At 41.1% G+C, this 24,976-nt stretch overlaps 1 protein-coding gene across 1 annotated transcript; it reads right to left on the reverse strand.

The window, feature by feature from the left end:
* Positions 1 to 23,782, reverse strand: GALNT15 (polypeptide N-acetylgalactosaminyltransferase 15). Its single transcript, XM_048510317.1, has 10 exons — positions 22,735 to 23,782; positions 18,936 to 19,102; positions 16,724 to 16,928; positions 11,086 to 11,253; positions 10,116 to 10,233; positions 8,052 to 8,246; positions 6,460 to 6,591; positions 3,047 to 3,148; positions 1,713 to 1,853; positions 1 to 557 (listed from the first exon to the last, which is right to left on the reverse strand). The coding sequence occupies exons 1-10, from the start codon at positions 23,343 to 23,345 to the stop codon at positions 423 to 425; spliced, it is 1,974 nt and encodes a 657-aa protein (XP_048366274.1). The 5' UTR covers positions 23,346 to 23,782; the 3' UTR covers positions 1 to 422.
* Between the last annotated feature and the right edge of the window lie 1,194 nt (positions 23,783 to 24,976).

The raw sequence follows: 24,976 nt of genomic DNA on the forward strand, positions 1-24,976 counted from the left end.
TAGTTTTAACTTATTTTAATAAATTATATCAAAATAAATACTTGCCTCCTGGTATTTGCCTCAAAGCTTTGCTTGAAAGACAAATCTCAGTGTTTAGCACCTATGTAAATTAAATATTTATAATATCTTACCATTCCATTTAATGAAAAGTTCTGTGTAGCTTGAAATCATGTCAGATTTTACATAAAAGTTAGGTTAATTATTTTGAAAACCCTTATTTCACTTATTTTGTATCTCAATTCCAGGGGAACAACAAGGAATCAGCTGCCATACCAAGCCATTGTGGTTAGTTTTTGGTAAAATTATATGAGCCTGGAGTCTGCGTTATCCATTTTCTGCTTGGGGAAGAGACAGACTTCTTTCCATTTTTCCCTGGAAATAAAATGGACTAAATAACAACCAGTTGAGGGAGCTCTTCGTATTCATCTCTCATCTGGGTGGAACGAATGCTCAAACTGCCATATCAAATTGGCCTTCTTGTTGCACTTTTGCAAACACAAGTCTGTCTTCAAGGCCTCAATGCATTTACCAGAAAGAATGTGGACAATCATTCCATTCTGCAGAGACATAAAAGTTAAGATGATCAATCAATATTGCCAGCATGAAAAAAACAGCCCCAAATTTCTCCACTTTAGGGAGAGCAAGTAAAAGAGCAATGAAATGGTCTGACCTTTTTTCAGTCAGCTTTTTAATGAAAAAACCCTACATTTGCAAATATTGCACAAGGTAGAAGTAAACAAAATATGAGATTGAAGTGAAAATGCCCTTCAGTATCTTATTGGAAACAAGAAATATTACAAGTATTGGCCTCTTTTCTATAGAAAGAATGGGCAGATAGGAGACTTATTAATGGAAGGGAATCATAAGATTCAATCCAGTATTTTTAATTATCCTTTGAAAACTATCTCAAGAATTGGTTTGTTCAGAGGTAGCCTAGAAATAATTTATATGGCTCACATACACATATGCTCTTAAATATGGCTCACATATACATATTGCTCTTAAATATGTGTATGTAAGCCAATTGAGTAGTCTAGAGACATACAACACATCAGCATCAAATATGACAGTTTTGGGGGCAGAGCTTATAGGAGCATGTATTTGTGCCATTTTAGAACTTATATAACGTGTCTGATTGGGGTATACTGGTGTCCTTGCAGAACTTGGAAGGGAGAGTGTCTGATTGGGGGATACCTGTGCCAATGTGTTTGTATTTGGTTGTGCTGGTGTTTGAATGACCCATGATCTGTTCTGTGCTCAGCTACAAGTTCTCCTGCTATACAAGGCGGCTTTGGCTATTTGAGGCTATTTTTTGGGAACCTGACAACTTTTTCTACACATTCAGACACTCCTCCATCCAAATTCTACAAGGGCACTAGTATCCCCCAATCAGACACATTATACAAGTTCTACAATGGCACAAATACTGTATGTCCCACCCCCTTTCAATAAGCGCCACCTAAAAACTGTCAGATTTGATGTTGATGTGTTGTACATCTCTAGACTACTCACTTGCAGTGTGTTGCCCTTTTTCACTAATATTAGGTTGATGTAGCAACTCCACATATACATAGTGTTACACCAATGATGAAAAAGGCACTGTTAATTTGGTCCTATTGAACCCTGAATAATATAATAACTGAACAGTCCCATGTGTATATTGCCTCAGAAGTGAACCATATTCATTGTCTTAGGGCATACTCATTAATTACCTCCTCAATATCCCAAAGCTGTGAACTGTTTTCCATCGCCTTTGTACAGTTTTGAAGGACAACCTCTTTGTGCCTGACATCAAAGCAAAGCTGTTGTGAATGACTGAAGCAGATTTTCTTCATGCTACTGTATTCAAAGTGCTAAGAAACAAAAAGGACAACAGAAGTGCAGAAAATGAATATTAAATAAATAATTTCCTGCTTAGGGAGGCTAAAATATTTATTGAATGAAGTATTCCTTTAAAAATGCACTGCATCCAAGTTAATATGGAAAGGATGTGGTGTTTTCCTGGGGCTGTGGACTAAGCCAAACTAAAAGCTTAAGCCAGGAACTCTTTGGGTTACAATCAAGGTGCAATCACAGACACCTTAAACTAAAAATAGTAACATTTCTCTATTCATTTTTTTCTATGAAATAGCAGCGAATTTATGGTGACCCCATATGATTTTATGGCATTCAAACGTGGTTTGTCATTGCCTCTTCATAGCAACCCTGGATTTCCTTGGTGGTTTCCCATCCAAGTACTAATTAGGACTGACCCTGCTTAACTTCCATGATCTAATTAGATAGGGCTATCCTGAAGGTTAAGGCATTCCTTAATTAGAAAATTGGATCCCACCTAGAATTTCCCTGGGTGAGCAGGGTGTGTGCGTCATTTTCTCATCCCACAGCAGCCCCAAATGCCCCCTCAAATGCAGCTCCTGCAGAATAGGAGAACCCAAGAAATAATAATGATCCAGCATGGAAGGTACCTGGAACAGAAAATGTTTCCATTTGGATTTAGAATGGTCTCATTCATACCTTTGTGAAGTGCCACTATGAATATCTTTGTGAAGCAGAGTTCTGATATACAACCCCATCCAAAGGGTTGGGGAGAATATGCCGCTGGGACCTGTAGGGGACTACACCAGTGGATTTGCCCTCCCTGGGGCACTTGTCCTGGCAGAGGGGCAGATCTGCCAGCAAGTGGCCGCAGCAGCCCTCTGTGGTGATAGATCATGGTGCTGAGTCTGTGCCAGCATCCTTACACACCTGCTATTCTGGTTGGGGGTGGTCTGGAGCCATGATCAGAGAGAGCCAACACTAGTTGGCTTCCATTTGGTCGTTGCCTTTGTTTTGTTGGCAGCTGAGGCTTTGGACTTATGTCACCTTTTCAGTGGCGTGAGTCCATTGAGTCCAATGCGGGCTTTCCAGCGGTGTGGAGGCTTTGGTGTGTTTTCTGCCTCCTACTCTGCCAAAAACACCCCCTTGGGAATGGTGGGGTGGCTGTGGCGCTGTTTCCAGGTGCCCAGCCCTATGGATGGGGCTACCCTTGTGTTAAAACAATGCTCACCTGATTGATATTGTCATTACATGGAGATAATTCAAGATGACCACCAGCAGCATCCTGTTGAGTCTTATACTCAACACAGAATCCAGCACCAGTATTGTATAACTGTAAAAAATATTGATACTGAAATAAAGTAAAAACTTTTTAAAATTTAGCTGAACTGAGTTTCAATTAAATTAGTTTAGTTTAAATAGGTCCATATTAAACTAAACTTTTTTTGAACACATTCATTTGTGTTATAACCAACAGCCACTTTGCATATACTTTGGACATTGTGGCATATAGATACATGAAGTAAATAAATAAAGTGTGCAGAGACTTATTTTCAAAGTTTGAGAGATTTCATGATTTCAAATATATTTTAATTAATTTTTTATTTAATCTATAGATATGACCATATGCTAAGAAGGCAGATCGAATAGTATTACATTGCCCTAATTCAGCAAGAGAGATGCATATATGGATCCTTTGATTGATGAACCACATACAAAAGGGCGCATGGGGCTTTTAGCCCTGGATTTTACGAAGGGGAAGGAGCAGCAATCTAGTAACACTTCTATAAATGCACCTCACCACAGAAGCTCTAACTAGTGGTATCCTATCACTCCATTCAGCTAAGTGTTCAGTCTTTCTTTACCCCAAGGATACTTCCCAGTGAAAGAGATGCTTCTTCTTTGTGCTGGCTGGCAGTCTGGCTCCCAGACTCACACTGTAGGGTAATGGAGCATGTTGCTTAGTGATGGTGCGGGAGAGATGGAATACCTGGGTGGATGGCATTCTTATCCTTAGGCAAGATTGATTTAGTTAGCTTGTGATGGTGCCTATAGCAACGACAAGGCATGTTTTACTTTCCTGCAGACATGCCTTTTCTATGTATCTTTCTCACATTGTTCTCTGTCATCTATGCTCCTCTTGGGCATCCAACTCCAAAGCATACAGTGCCCAATTTGGATCAGGAAAATGGTCATATGGAGCTTTCTGGCCACACCATTTTCCAAATCTGAAACAGTTCCCAGGAAGGTGCTATTTAGCTCACTGGGGACAACCCACATGTACCCCAGGGCGCACATGAATTTCTGCAGTAGATCTAAGACTGCCCCCAGGTCATTTCAGGTGGGGAAAACAGCAAGAGAAGGAGGCAGCAGCGGTGCTGAAGCTCTTTCTCAACAAGCACCATTGTCCTGATAAAATGGGGCCTGATGTATGTGGAAAGTGAGGAGAACTTATGCCTCATGTCTGACTGTTACACAGGATGGAAGCTCCACAACCAACCTGTCATAATTACTGAACTACCTGCAGGTCTCTTATGTCATCTGTACTTCAAAAAGCTTTCTGTTTTCTGCTGTCTCTGTGCAACTGACTTGGTCCCATGCTGTCTGCTCTCTGCCTTTTCAGTTCCATTTCACCTCCACTCGTTTCCTTTACTCTCTTCCTCGTGAATCTAATTTCTTAATCATATGTCACTGTCTTTGAGTGTGTGTGTGTGCGTGCGCAAGTATGCATAGCTATATGGTCCATTGCGGGGCTGATTTTTTTTGGAGATTGGCCCAGAAGTTCTGAATTACCTACCATTAATTTTCTGACTGTTCTTAGGCCTAGCCTCATACTTGGAGCACCCTACCTGTAAAAGGGACATATGTTTTCTAGAATCATTTTTTCCTAATGGCTTTATCCTTATACTAGTCTCCATATGCTTAAAATTTTACAACAAAGACTGTTACCATATATGGAATAAGAAATGCCTGATGTTCAAGCTAGATTCAGAAAAGAAAGATGCACTAGAGATCACATTATAAATTTACATTGGTTACTGGAGTATACGAGAGAATTTCAGAAGAAAATCAACCGATTATTACCGATTATTACCAACTACTGAAACCGATTATTACCGATTACTGAAACCTACTATTAACAATTATTATCAATTACTGGAATGGATTATTATTGATTTCTGAAACCTATTATCACACGCCCCCTTGCGTGTCCGGACACCCTCCTGCATGTCCGGACGGCCCCCTGTGTTTCCAGACGGCCCCCCTGCATGTCCGGAAGTCCCCCTGCGTGTCCGGACGCCCCCTGCATGTCTGGACATCCCCCTTGCGTGTCTGAATGGCCCCCCTGCGTGTCCGAACACCCCCAGAGTGTCCAGACCTCCCCCCTGCCTGACCAGAAGCCCCCTGAGTGTAATAGGATTATTACAGATTACTAAAACGGATTATTATTACAGATTATTACCGACTACTGAAACCGATTATTACTGATTACTGAAACCGATTATTACACGCCCCCTTGAGTGTCCGGACACCCTCCTGCATTTCTGGATGGCCCCCCTGCATGTCCGGATGCCCCCCTGCATGTCCAAATGGCCCCCGTGTGTACCCTGCATGTCCGGACACCTCCCTGCATGTCTGGATGCCCCCCTGCATTTCTGGACGTCCACAGAGTGTCTGGACTGACCCCTGCATGACCAGATGCCCCCTGCATGTAATAGGATTATTACCGATTACTGAAACTGATTATCATTACAGATTTTTAACGATTACTTAAACCGATTATTACCGATTACTGAAACCGAATATTACCAATTATTATCAATTACTGGAACGGATTATTACCGATTACTGAAACCGATTACTACACGCCCCCTTGCGTGTCCGTACAAACTCTTGTGTGTCCGGACGGCCCCCTGCATGTCCAGACGGCCCTCCTGCGTGTCTGGACGGCCCCCCTGCGTGTCCGGACGCCCCCTGCATGTCCGGATGGCCCCCCTGCGTGTCCGGACGGCCCACTTGCTTGTCCGCATGCCCCCAGAGTCTCCGGACTGCCCCACTGGCTGACCATATGCCCCCTACGTGTAATAGGATTATGACCGATCAGTGAAACCGATTATAATTACAGATTATTAACGATGACTTAAACCGATTATTACCAATTACTGAAACCGATTATAACCGATTATTACCAATTACTGAAACCAATTATTACCGATTACTGAAACCTACTATGTGGATACTATTGTTTGTTGGCACAGTATTTAATGGTACATTCAGTAGTCATACATCTGAGGAACAAAACATCTGTGGCCTAAGCCTCCTGCCCACCATTTTATGACTGGTTCCTTCCCAAACCATCATTTTGTGACTTGTGCACGTTAGTAGATCCCAGAGCTCTGGTTTTTGTTTACAAAAAACACACCAAAAACCAAACACATCATGCAAATTTACAATTCATATCTAATACATTTTTACTTATTAAAGTTTACTTTAAAATGATTGTATCTGTGAAGATAAATAAAAATTAAAGAGAAACTCTCAACTGGATTGAAGTACTGGTTGAATTGTAGCCAAATTTATTCGAGCAAATGGAAAATACAAACTCATGGAGTATAAAAAGTATATAGATAGTATTTCACTTGCCTTTCCTGAAAATCTTGTTCTGTGTTGTAATGGGTGAAGTTCAGGATATACATTTGAGATAAACCATTGGAAACCTTTGCATCCCAGTCTTTTTTGTAGCTGAAAACGCTCACTACAGTTTGGTTTCCCAGCCTGCCAACAAGACATCAAATAGAAGGCTAATTAGAAATTCTTTTGTTTGAAGGACTATATTCACAATTTATGTATGTAGAAACAAGAATTAACATGAAGTATTCAACAAGTAGTAATAAAAACACAGGTTTTTTTCTTTTATTTTGTAGTAAAGTTTTGCTGTTTTCTCAGAGCTGGTATTTTCCTCCAATAATCTTCAGATAATCATGGGGCAGTACAGAGGACTTCATGCTGCAGCAAGCTCTGTTCCTTTAGAAATTAGATACGACAGAATTCCCTCTGACTGCACCAGAGTCATTTCAGTCATGAGGGAAATTGGGTCAGATCAACTGGATAATACTAGAATCACCCCCGATCAGAACTGATTGTGACAAGAAATCCGAAGCAATTTCTGACCTCTAATAGGACTACTTCGAGAGTGGTAGTGAAGCTTCTTCTCTTTCAAAAAAGCAGAATTACTATATCTAGCTACTAGGTCCATGTAAATCTAAATAAAAGGCAGCTGCATTATATGCTGCTAGCTCTAGATTTGGAAATGTTTTGGGAGTTGATGTTTTGGGAGTTTGGGGAGTGGAGTTTGAGGAGGGCAGCCTATGCAGGGGAAGGACCTCAGCAGAATATAAAGCCATGCAGTCCACCCTCCAAAGCAGCTATTTTCTCCAGGAAGACTGATCTTGATTTCTGGAGATCAATTGTATTAGCAGGAGATATCCAGGTGCCACCTGGAGGTTGACAGCCCTACTCCCCTCCCTAAACTCCACCATCTCTAGAAGCCACCCCTAAACCTCCGGGAATTTCCTGACCCAGAGTTGGCAACACTATACTATGTGATGAGCACAAGAGACATTTCCATATTTAAATCATAAACTATTTCCTGACACAAACTATGTAGAAGATACAGTCAACAAATGTTTCTCGGTGATGGTCCCCTTAATTTGAAGTCTAGGCTACCACAGGAATCCTCAGACCAAAGAAGAAGATCTGGCTAAAGCCTGAAACTGAAAGCAGACGGTCTGTAAGGAACTCAGTTTTGCAAGTGCTGCAAAATTGCAGAAAGCAACAGCTGAGATTTACACCAAGACCCAACAGGTACTGTGGAAATCACTACGGCTCCTTCCACACATGCAGAATAATGCCCTTTTAAACTGCTTTCAATGCTCTTTGAAGCTGTGCCGAATAGCAAAATCCACTTGCAAACAGTTGTGAAAGTGGTTTGAAAATGCATTATTCTGCGTGTGCGGAAGGGGCCTATGTTTTTAAAAATGGTACAATCAGCTGCGAACTCTCAAATGAACTGAATGGGAAATAATATCAAAAATGCAACAGAAAAGAAAGAACAGAATGAAAATAAAACTTCATGAAAAGATTGTTGTTTAAAAGACTGATAGCACAATTTTTCTTACAGCTATAAACAATCCTTTAGCTCTCTGCCAAGAAGATCTACTTCTCAGGGGTTTTACCTCGCTTATTAAAAATGCATTCCTGTTCTGTTCATAAAAGAGGTCTTTAAATGAATCCAACCAGGTCTCAGCTATTCGGATTTTATTCTTCACTACTGCATCTTCCTCTTGCAACTGGTATGGAATTCTGGCTCGATAGACGTGTCCCACATGGGAGCAGGGAAGGATTTCTACAGACCCACCACAAAGCCAGGTCTAGAACAGAAGCACAGAAAATAATTGAAATATGTGCCCTTAAAACAGAAGATTATTTTTCTCATTTTCACTGAGTTCTGGTTCTTAGTTTTGCAGGAAAGTTACTAGCCACTCGGCCCTTTCAGAAGGCAGGAATGAAAATGGCTTATCCTAGTCTTTTTTTCTCACCTGCCCAGTGAAAGAGAAGCAAAGTAGAAAGCAGTATGCATTGTGGTGGATAAAATCCCTTCCCACTTTCCCCCCTCACGGTACATCTCTGCTTGGCAAGGGGGGCATTAACATCTCTGAAAAGGAAGCCACACAGAATACCTAAGCCACAGGGATGGTATTGTAAACACTAAAGTCCATTGGAAGGAAACATTGAAAATAAATGGTTGCTAGTGACAACTTGGATAAGGAATGCTTTGATAAGGAATGGTGGCACCTACTGCAGGGAGCTTATGGATCTTCCAAGACAGTTCTTTCCATCAATAGACAACTTTGGCCATTTATACATGCACTACTTACCCTCAACTGTTTACTTTGAAGGGATATTTCACATGACTTTGTTTACACAGGGATTCTCTCCCCCCAAAAGTGTCCCTAGCCCAGGGGTAGGGAGCCACTTGGCTCAGATGTTCGAGGAATCTACAATTCCCATCAGCCTCTGTCAGCATGGCCAATTGGCCATGCTGGTAGGGGCTGATGGGAATTGTAGTTCCTGAACATCTGGAGAGCCGCAGGTTCCCTACCCCTGCCCTAGCCATTTTGCCCACCCCCTGCTTCCTTATTGTTTCCATGCAACTCCATTTGGGGAGCTTTACTGCTCTCTCTCTCTCTCTCTCTCTCTCTCTCACACACACACACACACACACACACACACACACTCACACACACACACACACACCCCACCCCACCACACCCCACCCCCGGCTATCTTTGGTCTAGCATTAATTTTCTAGACTATGTCAATCTCTTTCCAATTTCACTGGGTATATCACTCCTATGATAAACCTTCAGCATGGAAAAAAAAAGCCGTTCTGGTCCTTCTGAAATGGTGGCCTAAAGAGAGGGAGGAATCACTTGTATTGGTAGGGGAAGGCAGGGAGAAGCAAGAAACCCCCCAAAAAGCTAAATGCATGCTGATCTCCTTTGTTTTCCCTGCAAAGGGAGAGGAAAAGTTGTAGATTTAGCACTTTAGAAACTCATAGGGATTCTCTGATCTGAAGCCTCCCTTCATTAAAATAGGTAGATGATAAAGAGCCAGAAGGAAGCAGTTCCTTTGCAGTCTGCCATAGGGATCATTCTACTTTTCTCTACATAGCTTGGGAGGGGGGGAGAGCAGGAAGAAAGAAGACAGTGGTAGCTGGGGAGGGAAGAGATGAAGAAGACTGGCAAGAGTTTTCTCAATGGAATGTGAACCTTGTCAATTTCACCAGGTTCACTGTTCCATTGCTAGACTGGTCACATGAATTTTTTTAAAAAAGGAACCACTGGGAGAACCTCCCCAAACCTTCCAATCATGCTGAGATGGCGGGTGGTAGAATGTGAGGAAGTAATGTGGGTGGGGGGAAGGCAGGGAAGGTGGAGCAGAAAACCACTAGGAAATCATTATGCATACAGATCTCCTTGGCTTTCCTTGTCTAGGGGGTGAAGAACTGCATTTTCCAACTTTTGAAAAACATGGGATTCTCATAGCTGAAAGAGGGGTGAGTGCCAAAGAGGGGAAAATGTGTGCAAAAATGAAAATCAAACCTCAAGGGAATGTTCATTCAGAGTGAAAGAGATCACAAGTGTTTAAATGGCCACAGTTTTATAATAAATACTGCTGTAGCATTCCTGAACATGAACATCAAGCACAGAGAAAGATATTTTACCTCTGGTGCTTACCTTTATAGATAGCTCAATATTTTCAACCCCGGATAGGGTCATGTCAGGATCATAACCTCCTGTATTTTGGAAATAATGTCTGTCCATAGCTACTACTACTTCAGATATTGTTGGGCTCCTAGGAAATTTTAAAATATTTTAGAGGTTCTTAAATTTTATTTTCCAATTCTGATGTTATGAACTCCTTTTGAGTATTGAAAAATATTTGAGAACAATGGGTACAATAATTCTCAAACAATCTTTTAACCACCCACTTCCATATCCCCCCCGCCCCCCCAAAAAACAAATCCAGTGGCTGTATGTGGAAAAGAAAAGTATTTTAAAATAATCACAGATTTAGTTTTTGCAGTAAACACAAGTGAAATACCAAGGGAGAACAGAACGTTTGCAAAAATCAAGATATTTGCCAGGTATGCATGTTTGATCTTCAAAAGCTAAGTAGAAGGTATCGTTAGCACAATGTTCTTCAATTTTTCCAGACCCAGAATGCACCTTTCACACCCCAGCAATAACATTGGACACATTTAGTTACACATGTCCTGCAGGAAGTCATGTGACCCCAGAGTCATATGACAAAACAAGAAGAGCAACAGTTATGATTCCCCCTGGTTGTGAGGAGGTATGTATGCTGCAAACATGCATGGAACACCAGAAGACCAAGTGGTGGGGCTGTGGAGCAGCCTACAGAAGAATAAAAAGAAGGCAAGGGAGAGCTTTTGTGGGTAGTGGATTGGGGTAAACCTGCCTTATCCTCTTCATCATTGTGACCTCACTTGACCATCCTGCCGATCATTTTCAGTGTGTGTACAAAATTATGCAGGAGACAGGGTGCCCTTGCTTTTTTCCCCATGTTGTGGCAGCTTTTTGGAGCTTGTGCCCGAGTAGGTGGGTTCCATGGCTCCCCTGATGGTCCTAGCCCACAGGATGAACAACACAGTGAGGGCAGATTCTCAGAGGTTGAGAGTATTACCTGATGGGACTAATGGGAGATAGTCGTGCTTTCTCTTCATGTTCTGGCAGTGGCTTCCAGTGGAAATCTAATTTCCAGTCAAAAATGCCTCTTTGCAGGTCCATAGAGTGGTAGAACTGAAAGGTCTTCCAGTCAATTACATCTATGACAGGAGAGACAATCTGACTCCTGAAACAAGAAAATTGTAATATTCTTTACTGTCACAACTAAACATGTGAATCAGCTTTGCTGGTGTAATGCAGTTTTACATCAAGGAGGAGTAAACTTGTTCAGTGCTATGAACTGCATGGAGAAAAGTCACATTAACATGTGGTCGGTTACATAATGCTGCAGCAACACTGTTGTAACACAGTAGTTAATGGGGTCACATCTTATCAGTTCAAACAGTTCCGCACAGTAAAATCCAGCTGCAAAGTGCATTGAAAGTGCATTGTTCTGCATGTGCAGAAGGGGCCTCATTCAGTCTCTCTTTCCCTGGTAAAAAGCAGACTTATTGTACCACACTTATTGTAATTCTCTGTGGAAGTGGGAGAGTGCAGGGGGCCTCAACAGACTCCCCCCCTTTCTTCCCTGCGAGTCTTTGGCAGCTTCGGAGCATGTAGAATAATGCACATTCAATCCACTTTCACAACTGTTTGCAGGTGGATTTTGCTATCCTGCACAGTAAAATCCAGCTGCAAAGTGCATTGAAAGTGAAGTGTTCTGCATGTGCGGAAGGGGCCTTTGTCTTTAAGAACAGGAATTCCTCTCTCTCTCTTCCATTGCAACATATTCTCCCATTTGCCCATGTTTTTCTGGGCACAATTTAAAATACTAACAGCAGAGTGGGAGAATCAGTTCTGAATAGCAAAACTGAAACTTATATAAAGGCAAGTGTAACACAACAGAGATTGCACTGTGTCAGAAAAGCAACCGTAATGGTAGCAGACTGACTCACACAACGAAAAGTAGCAGAATGCTCTGACTCGCAGTGGCCAAGGGTTCCTACTGTGAGTTTCTCTTGTTTCCTTTTATGAGAAAAAAAAATCTATACCTGGAAGGTGTGATTAAAATAAACCTTCTCTTTACAAATGATTGGCTGCTGGGTAAAAATATAAAATTCACATGAAAAACAGGGAGGCTGAAGACAGGTAGAAATATCTCTGACAATATGTTTCCTTCTGCATTGCTTTAAATCTTTCACTAGGAAAAATGAAGTCATTTATTTTTCAAAATGAGTTACAGATTTAAAATGTCCTTTTAAAGATATTGTTTCAAAAATGGTCGCAGTGCCAGCTTCTTATGGTTTATAGCTGAGATAGTATTGCAAGACTAAGGATTAAACGTTCTGCTGGTCTAGATAAAATGTTTTTGCGGAAATCGAATTGAGGTAATATGATTTACACCAAACTCCATTCTGGATGCAAATTATTAAGGCATTCTTTAAGCATTACTGAAAGAACTCACATATGGGAAACTTGATAGAAAACAGTTACAGATGATATCCAAATTGTGCATGTTCCTATTTGTATTAAAATGCTTTTTAAAAAAAAAAGTGTCTGTTTTTGTCATGCTTGCTGACAAATTTAATCTTTTCATAGAGCATTTACTACTGTGGCAGTCATTTCAAAACAATGTAACAGAAAGATGGAAATGATTCTGTAATGCCTTTCCTTTTTTTAACTTTAAAACTGGCAGACAGCAGCACCTCGACACTTTGAATTGGTGCATATGTATTGGCAAGCAACTTCTACTAATACTCTGCAGAATCTGGAGCAATGGGGAAAAGGAACTCAAAACAACTTATAAGGGTTTTTTAAAAATGTATTTGAAAATCCTATTGGCAATACTGATTTCAGACAACTGGATTATCTGGGATTATTGCAAATGTTTGTTTTTTAATATTGCAGCAAGGAAAGATCACTCTTCAATTTTTTAAATAAGGCTCGCCTACAAAATTGAATTGTTTGGGTAGAACATAGCAGCTCATGAAACAGCATCCCATAGCTTTTTACGTAAACAAGAACATTATGTACTACTATATTGGGGGATGGAATAAATCGAGTTTATTCATCCATCTGTTTTTAAGATGAAGTAGGCCTTCAGTGATCTTGTTATTGATTTATGTAAGCCAGGGAGAAGTACATGCCTAAATAAACTATTGCTTGAATTTTCAAATCTCCCTTCAAAGTGAATCCGTATAAAAATTTAGATAGCTGTTGTATGAATATTGTGATATCAAGATAAGGCTAAGATTTTGAGACAGACTGACCATGTAGAACCATAGGCCCATTCTGCACAGCACAAAGAAGACGTCCTGGGGATGTCTTAAAAAAAGCCCCCTCCTCATTTTTTATCCAGACAACACCAAAAAAAAATGCATGAGAGGAGAGACTCCCCCCGTTCACCATTTCCTCCAGCCTGAGTTTAAAGCTCTTGTACCCAACATTTTATGGTGCTTCAGTGATTCTCCATCCTTGCAGCTGACAGTTTCCCTGGGAGCTTTTTCAGCCAGAAAAGCACATGGTTGTATTCAGCTCATCCTGCTGATTCTAGCAATGTATAGTTTTCTCTTTTTTCTTTCCGAAGAGCTGTCTTCGAAGACACGCTGACGCAATATGAAAATCAGCATGGATTCCGAAATCATGTCTGCATGTCTCTGAAGACAACTCTTCAAAACATTTTTATAAAGGGGGAACTATATACTGCTGGAATTGGCAGGACGAGCTGAGTACAACCATGTACTTTTGGAGCTGAGAAGGTGCCCAGCAGTGGAGCGTGCAGAGCAAACATCCCAGGGAAACCTTCAGCAAATGGCTGCAGGGATGGAGAACCACTGCAGCACCATAAAATGGCAGGTTCCAGCAGCAGAGGAAATTGACAAGAGAGTTTTAACAGTTGGGTGGGAAAAATAAGATGGCTCCTCAGCTCCTCAGTTCTGCACAGCAAGGCGATAACTTGCAGATTTCAGGGGAAAAGTTCACATTTTAGCAACCAACAGACACGGGGAGGCAGGAACTTCCTTCTGACAAGGAGATTGGCATCTCTGGTGCAAAGCTGTTGCCTTTGGCACAACCCAGAAGTGATGTCACCATGCCTGGAGTGATGATGTCGTGCCATGTGTGTCAATTGCCTTCTCCATTTCCTCCTGACATTTTTTTCCCGTAGCTCAGCTGAGGAGTGCCAGGTAACAAAAAACTGCGGGAGGATGGTAGCTCTACATGAAAGATTGCTTGACCTGGAGCCAATCACACAGAACTCATTGTAATCTACTTCACAGGTGGTACGGGAATAAAACAGAGGAGAATGATGCAAACTGCTTTGGATCCCAATTTGAGTGAAATGCGAACAAAAACCAGTTCAGCAGAAGCACATATTCGATCTCTCAATATATCTCATTCTGATGTGTCTGTTTATGCATTATGAAGATATATGAATTCTTTGATAAGGAAAAAAATGTGTGTAGGAAGTGTAAAACATTATTATAACATTTATTCACTGCCCTTTCTCTTAGATCTCCTTTAACAGTGTCTCATATGTGAATTAATGTGTTCCATTTAGAAATTCCAAGACTGTTTACTTATGAATATTTCATAAGGCTTAGAAATATGAGAAGTAAAATATGAAAAGGCCACAAGCCTGCTGTTTTTCCATCAAATGCTTGAGGGCTGATGTAAGAAAAGTTTAAACTGCTGAAGGATTGAGGTCTAACATTAACATCATTAACATGCTTGATTCCTTCTATTTACATCAATTATTCTAATTTAATTTCTCATATATTATCTTCTATATGGGCACAGTGAGGAGTTGCTACTACTTAAATACAATTTAGGGTCTTTTTTTGCCTGACACAAGGCTATTCAAATGCTTAGCAATCTTGTTTAAAAAATTACTTTCATACTCAAGATTTATTTTATTTTTATTTTATGTTACTTTATTTGTAGCCCACTATGATGACATTTTTAAATTTTGTTCTCACACACACGAACCCTTGCTATCTCTGTCAAGACTTATAACGTTAGGACACCATTGCTACTAAGTATAACAGATCTCTTATTTTCTACAAAAAGTTATAAAAATGTTTTATTGTCTCTTTTAAGGGGATTTAAAAGTCAGGTTACCAAGTTTCATAAAAAGAATGTGGGTAATAACAGAAAACAGAATTGAGAAACTTAAAATGGTTATATTTTCTTCTGAAAATGATTTCTCTTGGCAGTCACTGGTTTGTGTCTTAAGAGCTGGTTCTTTAGTTGGAGTAGTTTGAAGTATTAACACACTTCCCAGTTTCTTAGAGCTATTTCCATAAATAACTGGTTATGGATATGTCTTGATCCAAACCCCAAATTTGTTCCTTTTCACTCCAGAGGACAATCCTCCACTAGACAGTTTGCACCTCACACCGCTGTCTACAACCTCTATCTGTTAACTTCTTGGTCAGTCAACTGTCAGTTCTCTATTAAGACTCTCCAACTGCCATTAGAATTCTACTTGAACTCCTTGTGAATCAAAGGGTTCTATGACCGGGACAACTTTGTGGAATGCAGCTGTCACACCAACCTTTTTCACTGAGCTCCAAGGTGGATTGCATAATGTAAGTCAACAAAATCAATAGGATGAGACATCTGATAAACAATACAATAGGACTAGAATTATAGTAATCTGAAACAAAATATAATCTATTAAACGATGCAGAAAATGTTATTACATAAAATGTGGGTTGCTGTAGTCCAAGCAATGCTGCTATGCAATTCTCATCCATTGATTGCAAAGGGGTTTTGGCTAAGAAGTTCACTGCACACTAGATGAGAAGAATGAAAATAATAATGTAGCGGATCCATTGACTCTCTTCTGCTAAGCAAGGAGCCTTGGAATGAGCAGCCGTGGTGTAGGAGGTTAAGAGCTCCTGTATCTAATCTGGAGGAACCGGGTTTGATTCCCAGCTTCCACCTGAGCTGTGGAGGCTTATCTGGGGAATTCAGATTAGCCTGTACACTCCCACACACGCCAGCTGGGTGACCTTGGGCTAGTCACAGCTTTTCGGAGCTCTCTCAGCCCCACCTACCTCACAGGGTGTTTGTTGTGAGGGGGGAAGGGCAAGGAGATTGTAAGCCCCTTTGAGTCTCCTGCAGGAGAGAAAGGGGGGATATAAATCCAAACTCTTCTTCTTACTCATTTGGAGGAAAAAGCTGTCATTTAATTGATTGGATCAAGCCTTTCCACTATGTATAGGAAGGAGACTGATACTGTAAAAGGTGGGGGAAAAATAGAGGTCCCAACTCTTCTAACACTAAGATGAACATGGAGTTATAGCACTTATGGGACGAAAGTTGGTTTTTTTGACCCCCAGCTGTACTGTGGAACTGGAAAGTTCTATTTTTTTTTAAAAAAAAATCCCATTTGTAGGGTGGAATCTGGGTAGGAAAATTTATGTGCCCACCTCTTTCCCCTCAATCTCTCCACTGCCACTGCATTCCTACTATCTGCAAACAAAAACATGGTTAACAATTGGCCATGCTGCTTTTAGTTTTAATCAAAAGTTTACGAGAACCTGTGCATCATGACTGAGTATTGGTTACTCTGTGCCCATAGTCCTTCATGCTAGAGCAATCCAATTGGCAAAGATGAACTGACACAATACATGGATGGAATAGTTATTTACCTGTCACTTGCTAGTCTGTCCAGCAGAGGTTCTAGCCAACCTTTGAGACACTCACAATGGGAGTCCATGAAGACCACTACATCCCCTGTTGCTCGTGCAGCACCAAGCATACGACCCCGAACGACCCCTAGTCTTTTGTTGCTCCTAATCAATTTCACACCTGCCAACTTAGAGATGTGTTCACTCAGGGATGTCTTTAAGTATCCTGCCATTAACATAACAGTGGTTTAGATTTTAGGTTAGTCTGAAGATACCTTTCGCCAACACATATGCACACACAAATTCTTCCAGAAATTCCTTGGACACAAGTTTGTATAGTTGTTGGGGCTTAAAGAAATCTGTCTGCACATGAAATTTTGCTGCAATGATTATTTGCCCCCACCACAAAGCCCCCCACCACAAAGCAAACACATTGTGCACATTTGGCCCGAGGCTAAAAATGGGCTGAGAGACTATGAAGTTATCTATAATTTCTGCCACCTTATATTTAGACATCACAAACAATTTACATGGTTGCATACTGAAAACGATGAGCTTACAAGCAATTGCTATATGGCAATTATTTGATTTACCAAAGGAGACATTATATTGATTATCTAGCTCTGATGAATATTTAGAATACATATTGTTTATCAGAGAAAAGAAGAGACAAACAGTTGCTAATAGTCTGATGAGAACTTTAATCATACGCACCTGTAACTGTAATTATTCCAAAGAGGCAGTTGAATTGGTTTATTGCAGCCAAAGTAAACCACTGGCGTAATGCCCATTGGGCAAGGTGGGCAGCTGCCCAGGGCATCACCTTGTGGGGGGCATCAAAATGCAGGGTTCGTTTTTGGGTATTTTAGTGGTTTTCCATTGTTGGCCTGCAGGGGGCGCAGTTTTTAGGCTAGCGGCACCAAATTTTCAGCATATCATCAGGGGACTGTCCTTATGCTACCCCCCAAGTTTGGTGAGGTTTGGTTCAGGGAGTCCAACGTTATGAACTCCCAAAGGGGGTGCCCCTATCCCCCATTGTTTCCAATTGGAGCTAATAGGAGATGGGGGCTACAGTTTTGAGGGTCCATAACTTTGGCCCCCCTGAACCAAACTGCACCAAACCTGGGGGGTATCATCAGGGCAGTCTCCCAATGAGACCCTGAAAGTTTTGAGACTGTGCCTTCAGAAATGTGCCCCCCATAGCCTGCAACCCCCATTGAAAGCAATGAAGAAAATTCAATGCAGAACAAAGATTCTTGGGCAAATTTCTAGGATGTTCCTGCAGGGGGTGCATTTTTGGATGTATCGGCATCAAAATTTCAGGGTATCATCTGGAGATGGTGGCACCCCCCAAGTTTGGTGCAGTTTGGTTCAGGGGGGCCAAAGTTATGGACCCTCAAAACTGTAGCCCCCATCTCCTATTAGCTCCCATGGGAAACAATGGGGGATGGGGCACCCCCTTTGGGAGTCCATAACTTTGGACTCCTTGAACCAAACCTCACCAAACTTGGGGAGTAGCATAAGGACAGTCTCCTGATGATATGCTGAAATTTTGGTGCTGATATGTCTACAAAAGGAACCCCCTGCAGGCTCCAATGTCCTGGTGCAAAAAGAAATTTGGTCGTGGTGGAGTGGCCGCCCATGGGGGGGGGGGGCATCCAAGTCAGGTTTTGCCCAGGGCTACAGTTTGCCCAGGGCTGCCTCGTTACGCCCCTGAAGTAAACACAAGCCTTGTGACACCTAACAATATTTTATTACAGCATAAGATATTGTGGTCTGGAATTGGCCTCTAATTCATGAAAACATATGCTAATATACACTACAATAAGTCTTTCCAGTACCACAAGACTGTTGGTTATTCTAAGCTCATTAGTTTACTGACCATTCACACACACAGTAGAGCCTCTTGGTTTTTACTCATCCAGCTGAACTAAAATCTAATTAATATTTAAAAGCTCTGAGGGAATCTTTGCATTTTAGCATAAATATTGCCAAAAATCATATTAGTCCATGAGCTTAAATTACATCACAGGAAATAATCCCAGGGAATGCCAGGAATTTACAGCATTATTATTTCCATCGATGGTCGGAAAATATGATGGCAGCCGTGCTTGAAGGAAAGCCAAGATCTGAAAGAGGGAGTACCCACCCCTAACCTCAGTTTATTTTTTTATCCTCTCTGCTAAACCCGCAGATCACATCAGACTAACTATCGAAGCAAAAGAAAAACTACCTTGTGTGCTGAGATCATCTACAAGGATGATTTCTCTGAGCAAGGCCCTGGGGGATGTAGCCAAAATGCTATGAACAGTCCTCAAGAGAGTCGACCAGGCCTCGTTATGGAAGTAGATTATGACGCTAGCTGTAGGCAGGTTGGGACTGGATTCTTGTTGCAGGCACCTTAGTGAAGGAACAAAAGGTAAACAGTGCAAATTAATTTGGGTTTTGCTCAAAGTTTATTTTAAAGCTGCAAGATGAACATGTTGACATTTCTGCATGCTCCATCATCATGCACTGACACATCTGTTTAGTGTAGTGCAGCAGCCAAAAACATTTAAAATGTAAGACAACCAGGATTAGAAAATTGTTGCAAAACTATCATAAAATGATTATGGTCATCAGCAATGGGTTATTTTTACTTTCCTTTTTTTCTTTCGGAGCTTTGCCTGATAAAATGTTCTCTATTAATCAAAAATGTGGTATCAGCACAAGTGATTTAAAAACAGACATAACTTTCTCTATTTTAGAATTTGGTAAGGATTATACAATGTGCATGCAGTTGTTAAGTAGCATTATTGCTTATAAACCAAGAATTCCTTGGGGAAATATTAAGTAGGAAATTATGAGCTGTGTTCTGTTGTAAAACATTTACATGTTAGAAAAGACCAGGGGCCCTTCTGCACATGCAGAATAATGCTCATTCAATCCACTTTTACAATTGTTCGAAAGTGGATTTTACTATTCCGCACAGCTGCAAAGTGAATTGAAAGTGGATTGAAAGTACATTATTCTGCACATGCAGAAGTTCTACATCTCACACAGCTTTTTAAACAAACAAACAAACAAACAAACAAACAAACAAACAAACCCAGACTTTCTTAGATGCTATATGCAGCAGTCTGGCTATGTCGACTTAGGGAATGAAACATGCCATGTTAAAACAGTTGCTTGTACCTAGGCAAACATGCATCAGAAGAATTCCAGTGGCCTTGTGGAAGAACTGTTCGCCACCTTTCCCTTCTTTTACAACTTTTACAGGTGATCCTAGGGATTCTTTGGGAGTGTTGTAAGAAATGCATGGAGGGGGGCGGGCTACTGCCAGAATTTTTTAAAAGGAAAAGGATTCTTCCTGTCCCAAACTAGCTGTGCTGCTTGGACAATAGTAATCTGTCTTAATATTTAAGTGCAAAAAATATTTTTAACATTTGCCACAAACAGCAAACATCTGCAGCAATGAAGTGTGGCATCTATTTGAGCAATTTGTAAGCCCTGTCCCATTCCAGCCGCAGGTGGTACATTTATGAATAAATCATGAATTCATTCAGAATTTGTGCTTTGCAACTGAGATTTAAGACACATAAAGGAACAGCATGCATGAGTAGAAAGACGACTGTTCACCATATCATGTTAGATAATATACAGTACAATCCTAAACAGAGTTATGCATCCTTCTAAGACCATTTACTTCAATGGCAATAATTATGACAAAATGAGCAAAACTGAAGCCCATTAGCATCTTACAGGCCAACAAAAGTTTTCAACAAATATAACAAAGTGAGCAAAAGTTTATCGCTCAGAAACTTGTACTGGTCTTAAAGTTACTACTGTGCTCGAATTTTGTTCCACTACTACAGACTAACATGGCAACTCACCTGAAACTATAACACAAAGGTTATCACAGTGACTGATAAACTGCCCAGTTAACATTTGGGGACACGTGAGACTTGTCAATATGCACAGCTGTTATAGACTACCAGAGAAGTAGCTCTTCAGCAAAGAGATCAACAACCCAGTGTTGGTTTCCCGACTGGGTTTTTTAAGACTGCAGGATTGCAAATATGCAGTAATGCACATTACTGGAATTCTGACAAGGAAGCAGCATTGCCAGAAACCCACCCACTCATCTGCAGCCAAAATGGAGAACGGCTTAGTTCCAAGCAGCATTTGAGTAGGAGTTATGACTCTCCAAGGCAGCTTAAAATCTTTTAGATCTTTTGGGTATTTGCATTATTAAACATGCACAGTCCTTGTCTCCAGAACTCCTGGGACACAACTGAATGCCAGCAGTAAAAAAGGATACGGAGAAGAAGCCTTTGATATTGAATTGATGAGATAGTTTCTTCGTGGGACTGCACAAACAGATGAGCCCAGAGACCAAATGAATACATACTTTCCAGCATCCAGACATAATTGGTAAGAGCCACTGTGTGCAAACATTCATTTGGAGCAGCCCTCAAACTATGCAAACCCAGCCGAAACAATAGAGGGAAACAATTCCTTTTACTTACCCAGATCCATAGCTCTCAGAATAACCAGGGCTCTCAAAAATGTGTTGCCCTATTATTTCATCTTAGCAGCATTTCTCAGTGGTTTGGACAGGCCTGCCAGGTTTGTTTACATTCTTGTCTTTGAATATCAGATCCCCATGCCATGCTTTTTAAAGACCTTGCCTCACTTTCAAACGTAGTTAGCCATGTGGCATTAGGAATTGCTACTTGAGAAATGCAAAGCATTAAAAGTGTATTGCAGTGTTTTACAGATCCCATACTAAAAAAAAAAACCCTGAATGTAAATTGCGTCATTATCCCTAATTAGTCAAGTCCAGAGACAAGACTACCATTGATCTGAATTTGGGAATCCCAACTCCATTCTATGCTGACTTGATTACCAGTTTCTAGAGATGTGCAGAACCATATTTGAACTCCTGGAGTCTACGGGCCTTTCCCCACTTCCCTTAAGCCCCGCGCTACTCGAGGAGAGTAGTGCAGGGTCCCTCGGCGCGCGCCTGGGATGCTGTGCGCTGAGAGGAGCGCGCGGCATAGAGGGGAAGGACGAAAGGGGGGAAGGCCCTACAGAACAAATGGGTAACATGAGGTTTGAAAAAGAGAGACTTGGGGACAAATCTTGCTGAGGGCAGCAGAACCTCACTAGGCTGATCTGTTTGGGAAAGTCACCTGTATTCCTATCATTGTAGTGAGGAAAAAATACAGACACATTGGGATGATGGGGGGGGGGGAGGAATACATCGTTCAGCACATGTCTACTCAGAAGTAGATCCATCATTCAATGGGACTTGCCCCCTCCCAGGAAGGCGTAACTTTGCAACACTCTAGAGCACAGGTGTCAAACTCGTGGCCCTCCAGATGTTATGGACTACAGTTCCCATCATCCCCTGCCAGTGCACCAGCTGAAAAAACACACTTGCTGCAACTCTCATGCAATTCTTACACTTGTCAGTAGAGGACACCAAGACACCTCATTAAGCAGCTAAATTAAAAACTCTAGTTTACATATTGAACGAAACTTGCTATCCATCTGGTTAGAGTGTGTCACCATTTCCACTAGTAATATAAAGAAACTGTAGGAGTTAAATTCTTAGAATAGCAAACTGTTTGTTTCCTCATCCCACGGCCGTCATATCAGTCTGCATGATTTGCCAAACCTCAATGCCACTCAAGGTGTTTTTTAAAAAGTAAAGGATCTCAATGAAATACATAATTCAGTTTCTTGGGAAGGCTTTTTTTTCCTTTTTCCTTTCCCTCCCAAAAGATTATGTGACAAAAATATTTTTCTGCAAGTTAAGCATTGCTCTATCTAGATAATAGCTGCTGCCTTGACTTCAATTTTTCAAACAAATAAATTGATTCACAGTCCCATTTGTTTGGACACAGATCACAAAAGACATACTATTGCCCAGGCGCAGGAAGAAATCCTACATCTAAGCAAATGATAGCAGCAGGCAGGTTCTAGAGGGAGGATGTAGTTCCTAAGGTCTGAGAGTCATCAGGGTTAAGTAGGAAGCTTTTACTTACAAATGATGCCGTACCTCAGGAAGCTCCCTGTACAGAGGGATTTGTTGGCTAAGTGCTTCATTAAACCCATGAACTTCGAGGCCAGCCATAAGCAGTTGTTCACCTGCATCAGCCTGTTCTTCCACTGGCAATGGAAGGGATTGGAGCACAAACTCTGGGTCTTGCACCTGCTTCTTCTCCTCTTGCCTTTTGCTTTGCTGCCTGACCAACCTGTATCCTTTCTTAAGTTTGATATGATTCCTCTTGGTTGTTGAGGCCTCTATGGCTACCAGGAGTTCATCCTCCCTTAGGGAGAGTAAGGGTGACAGGCCCTCCATGGGAAAATACTCCTCACTATTGTCTGGAGAGTCTAAGATTTCTTGAGGGTCTCCGAAGTCCACGTGGTACCCCTCTTTGGGGTTGTAGTTTGCAGGTGGAGAGATTCCTTCTTTGTTCAGGTCTCTGGGTGCTGGGTTCCGCACTGTAACCATCAATAATAAGAAGGTGAGGACCACCAGCAACAAGAGAAACTGCAGTTTCCGTGATCCGATCCTGCATCTTTTCCTCAAGAACATAGTTTCAGCAGCAGGGTAATGCAGATGCTCGTATGAAAAACCAGTCACATCTTTCATGCATCTCAACAAAGCACCAGTCAAGAAGTTTCATCCCATTTAGAAATCCCTACTGATGCTCCAGTCCAGTCCTTGCATGTCAAACATTTTTTAAAAAATCCCAGTTTCCAATACTTGTGAAGATGAAATAAATCCACTTTGCTAATGAATCTTTTATTGTAATGCAGAATTCCAGATGGTCTGTTGGAGGGGAAAATATGATCAGCCGTACAAAAAGGTTCATTAAAGATATCACAGAGTTGAACTGCTTTCCTTTTTAATTCTGTAGTGGGCAGAAAGAAATCCTCTTGCTGATTTCCTTCTGCATGTTGCCTTGTAACTGCAAAAAAATTGCAAATGTTGCCTGCAAAAGTCTTTCTGTTGTGGTCAGGTTTGATAGCTTTTCTCTCTGCCTTATGATACTTCAAGTTCCATTGATGCAAACTACTCAGTCTCTGACTCGGTTTCACACATAAGTATGCACTCAGTTAAGAAGCACTTTGCCAGACATAACAGAGCTCTCTCTCTCTCTGTGTGTGTGTGTGTGTCTTTCTTTCTCTTGGTCCTAATGCCCTCGCTGTTCTTGCAAGCAATAAAGCCAGGATTTTTTTTTCAAAAAACCCCAACTTGAAAATATCTCAGGATGCTTGTTCAGCATTTCCTTCCTAAACAAGGGAAGGACTTTTATAGAAACACGTTACGTTCCAGAACTTAAGAATGTTTTGATTAACCTACCCAATAACAATACTACTGACATGAAAGGAAAACAGGCTATTGGAGAAAGTTGTTCTATCTTACTTGAACAAAGAAGGAAGAGGGGCAGTCAGTTCCACTATTAAAGCTTCTAAAGCTAGATTTGAATCTATATTATCTGGAGCTAATGGGATACAGACATACATGGATATGACATGATTGGAAAAAAACATTGTTATCTGTACAAAATAAGCATTATTAAGATCTTTCAGGCTACGTTTGAATTCTGTGTAATAATTTTGTGTTACTGGATTTATTTGCATGGAATAAGGAACACCAGCTCAGCAGGACCAGGAGAAATGGATGCCCCTAATGTTATGTGCTGTACACAAAGTAAGGCTCCGGCTGCTGGATGGTTCAGCCCTATTGGATCATACTTTAGTAACAATGGCACTGATTCAGGTTGCTCCTTCATCCCTAGGATGAAGCATTCCAGCTTCACTCTCTTGACAAGAAACAATCACCTTTTCCTGTACAGGATGTATGCATGTTGGAAATATAAAGCATAATCCTCTGTAGTAGCAGAATGATGAAAATCAGCCAGAATGAGCCTCTCAAGATTGCTAGGTGAATAGATGCAAAGTTTCAAGCATGCCTGTAATATTCTGTTCTTTGTATGCAAGACTGATACATGCCATTCCGAACATTTGTCTTGAGTTAAAACCTTACGTTAACATGGAGTATTAATTAAGTTTTCCACACAGTGTCTTCCTGGTTTCTGAGCATCTTGAATCAGTTTACCATAGGATCAAGAATGTAAACAGCTACCACCTTTAGAAGAGTGATGAACATGCTCAAGTTTCCTCTCCCTGACATAGCTGTATACATGTATCACACAAGTTTTATAAGTAACTAGCGGGGCCCAGCCATGCGTTACTGTGGCAATTGTCCTTCTCATC

Source organism: Sphaerodactylus townsendi, linkage group LG11 (genome assembly GCF_021028975.2).
Source record: "Sphaerodactylus townsendi isolate TG3544 linkage group LG11, MPM_Stown_v2.3, whole genome shotgun sequence".
In the NCBI taxonomy this organism is placed as follows: Eukaryota; Metazoa; Chordata; class Lepidosauria; order Squamata; family Sphaerodactylidae; genus Sphaerodactylus; species Sphaerodactylus townsendi.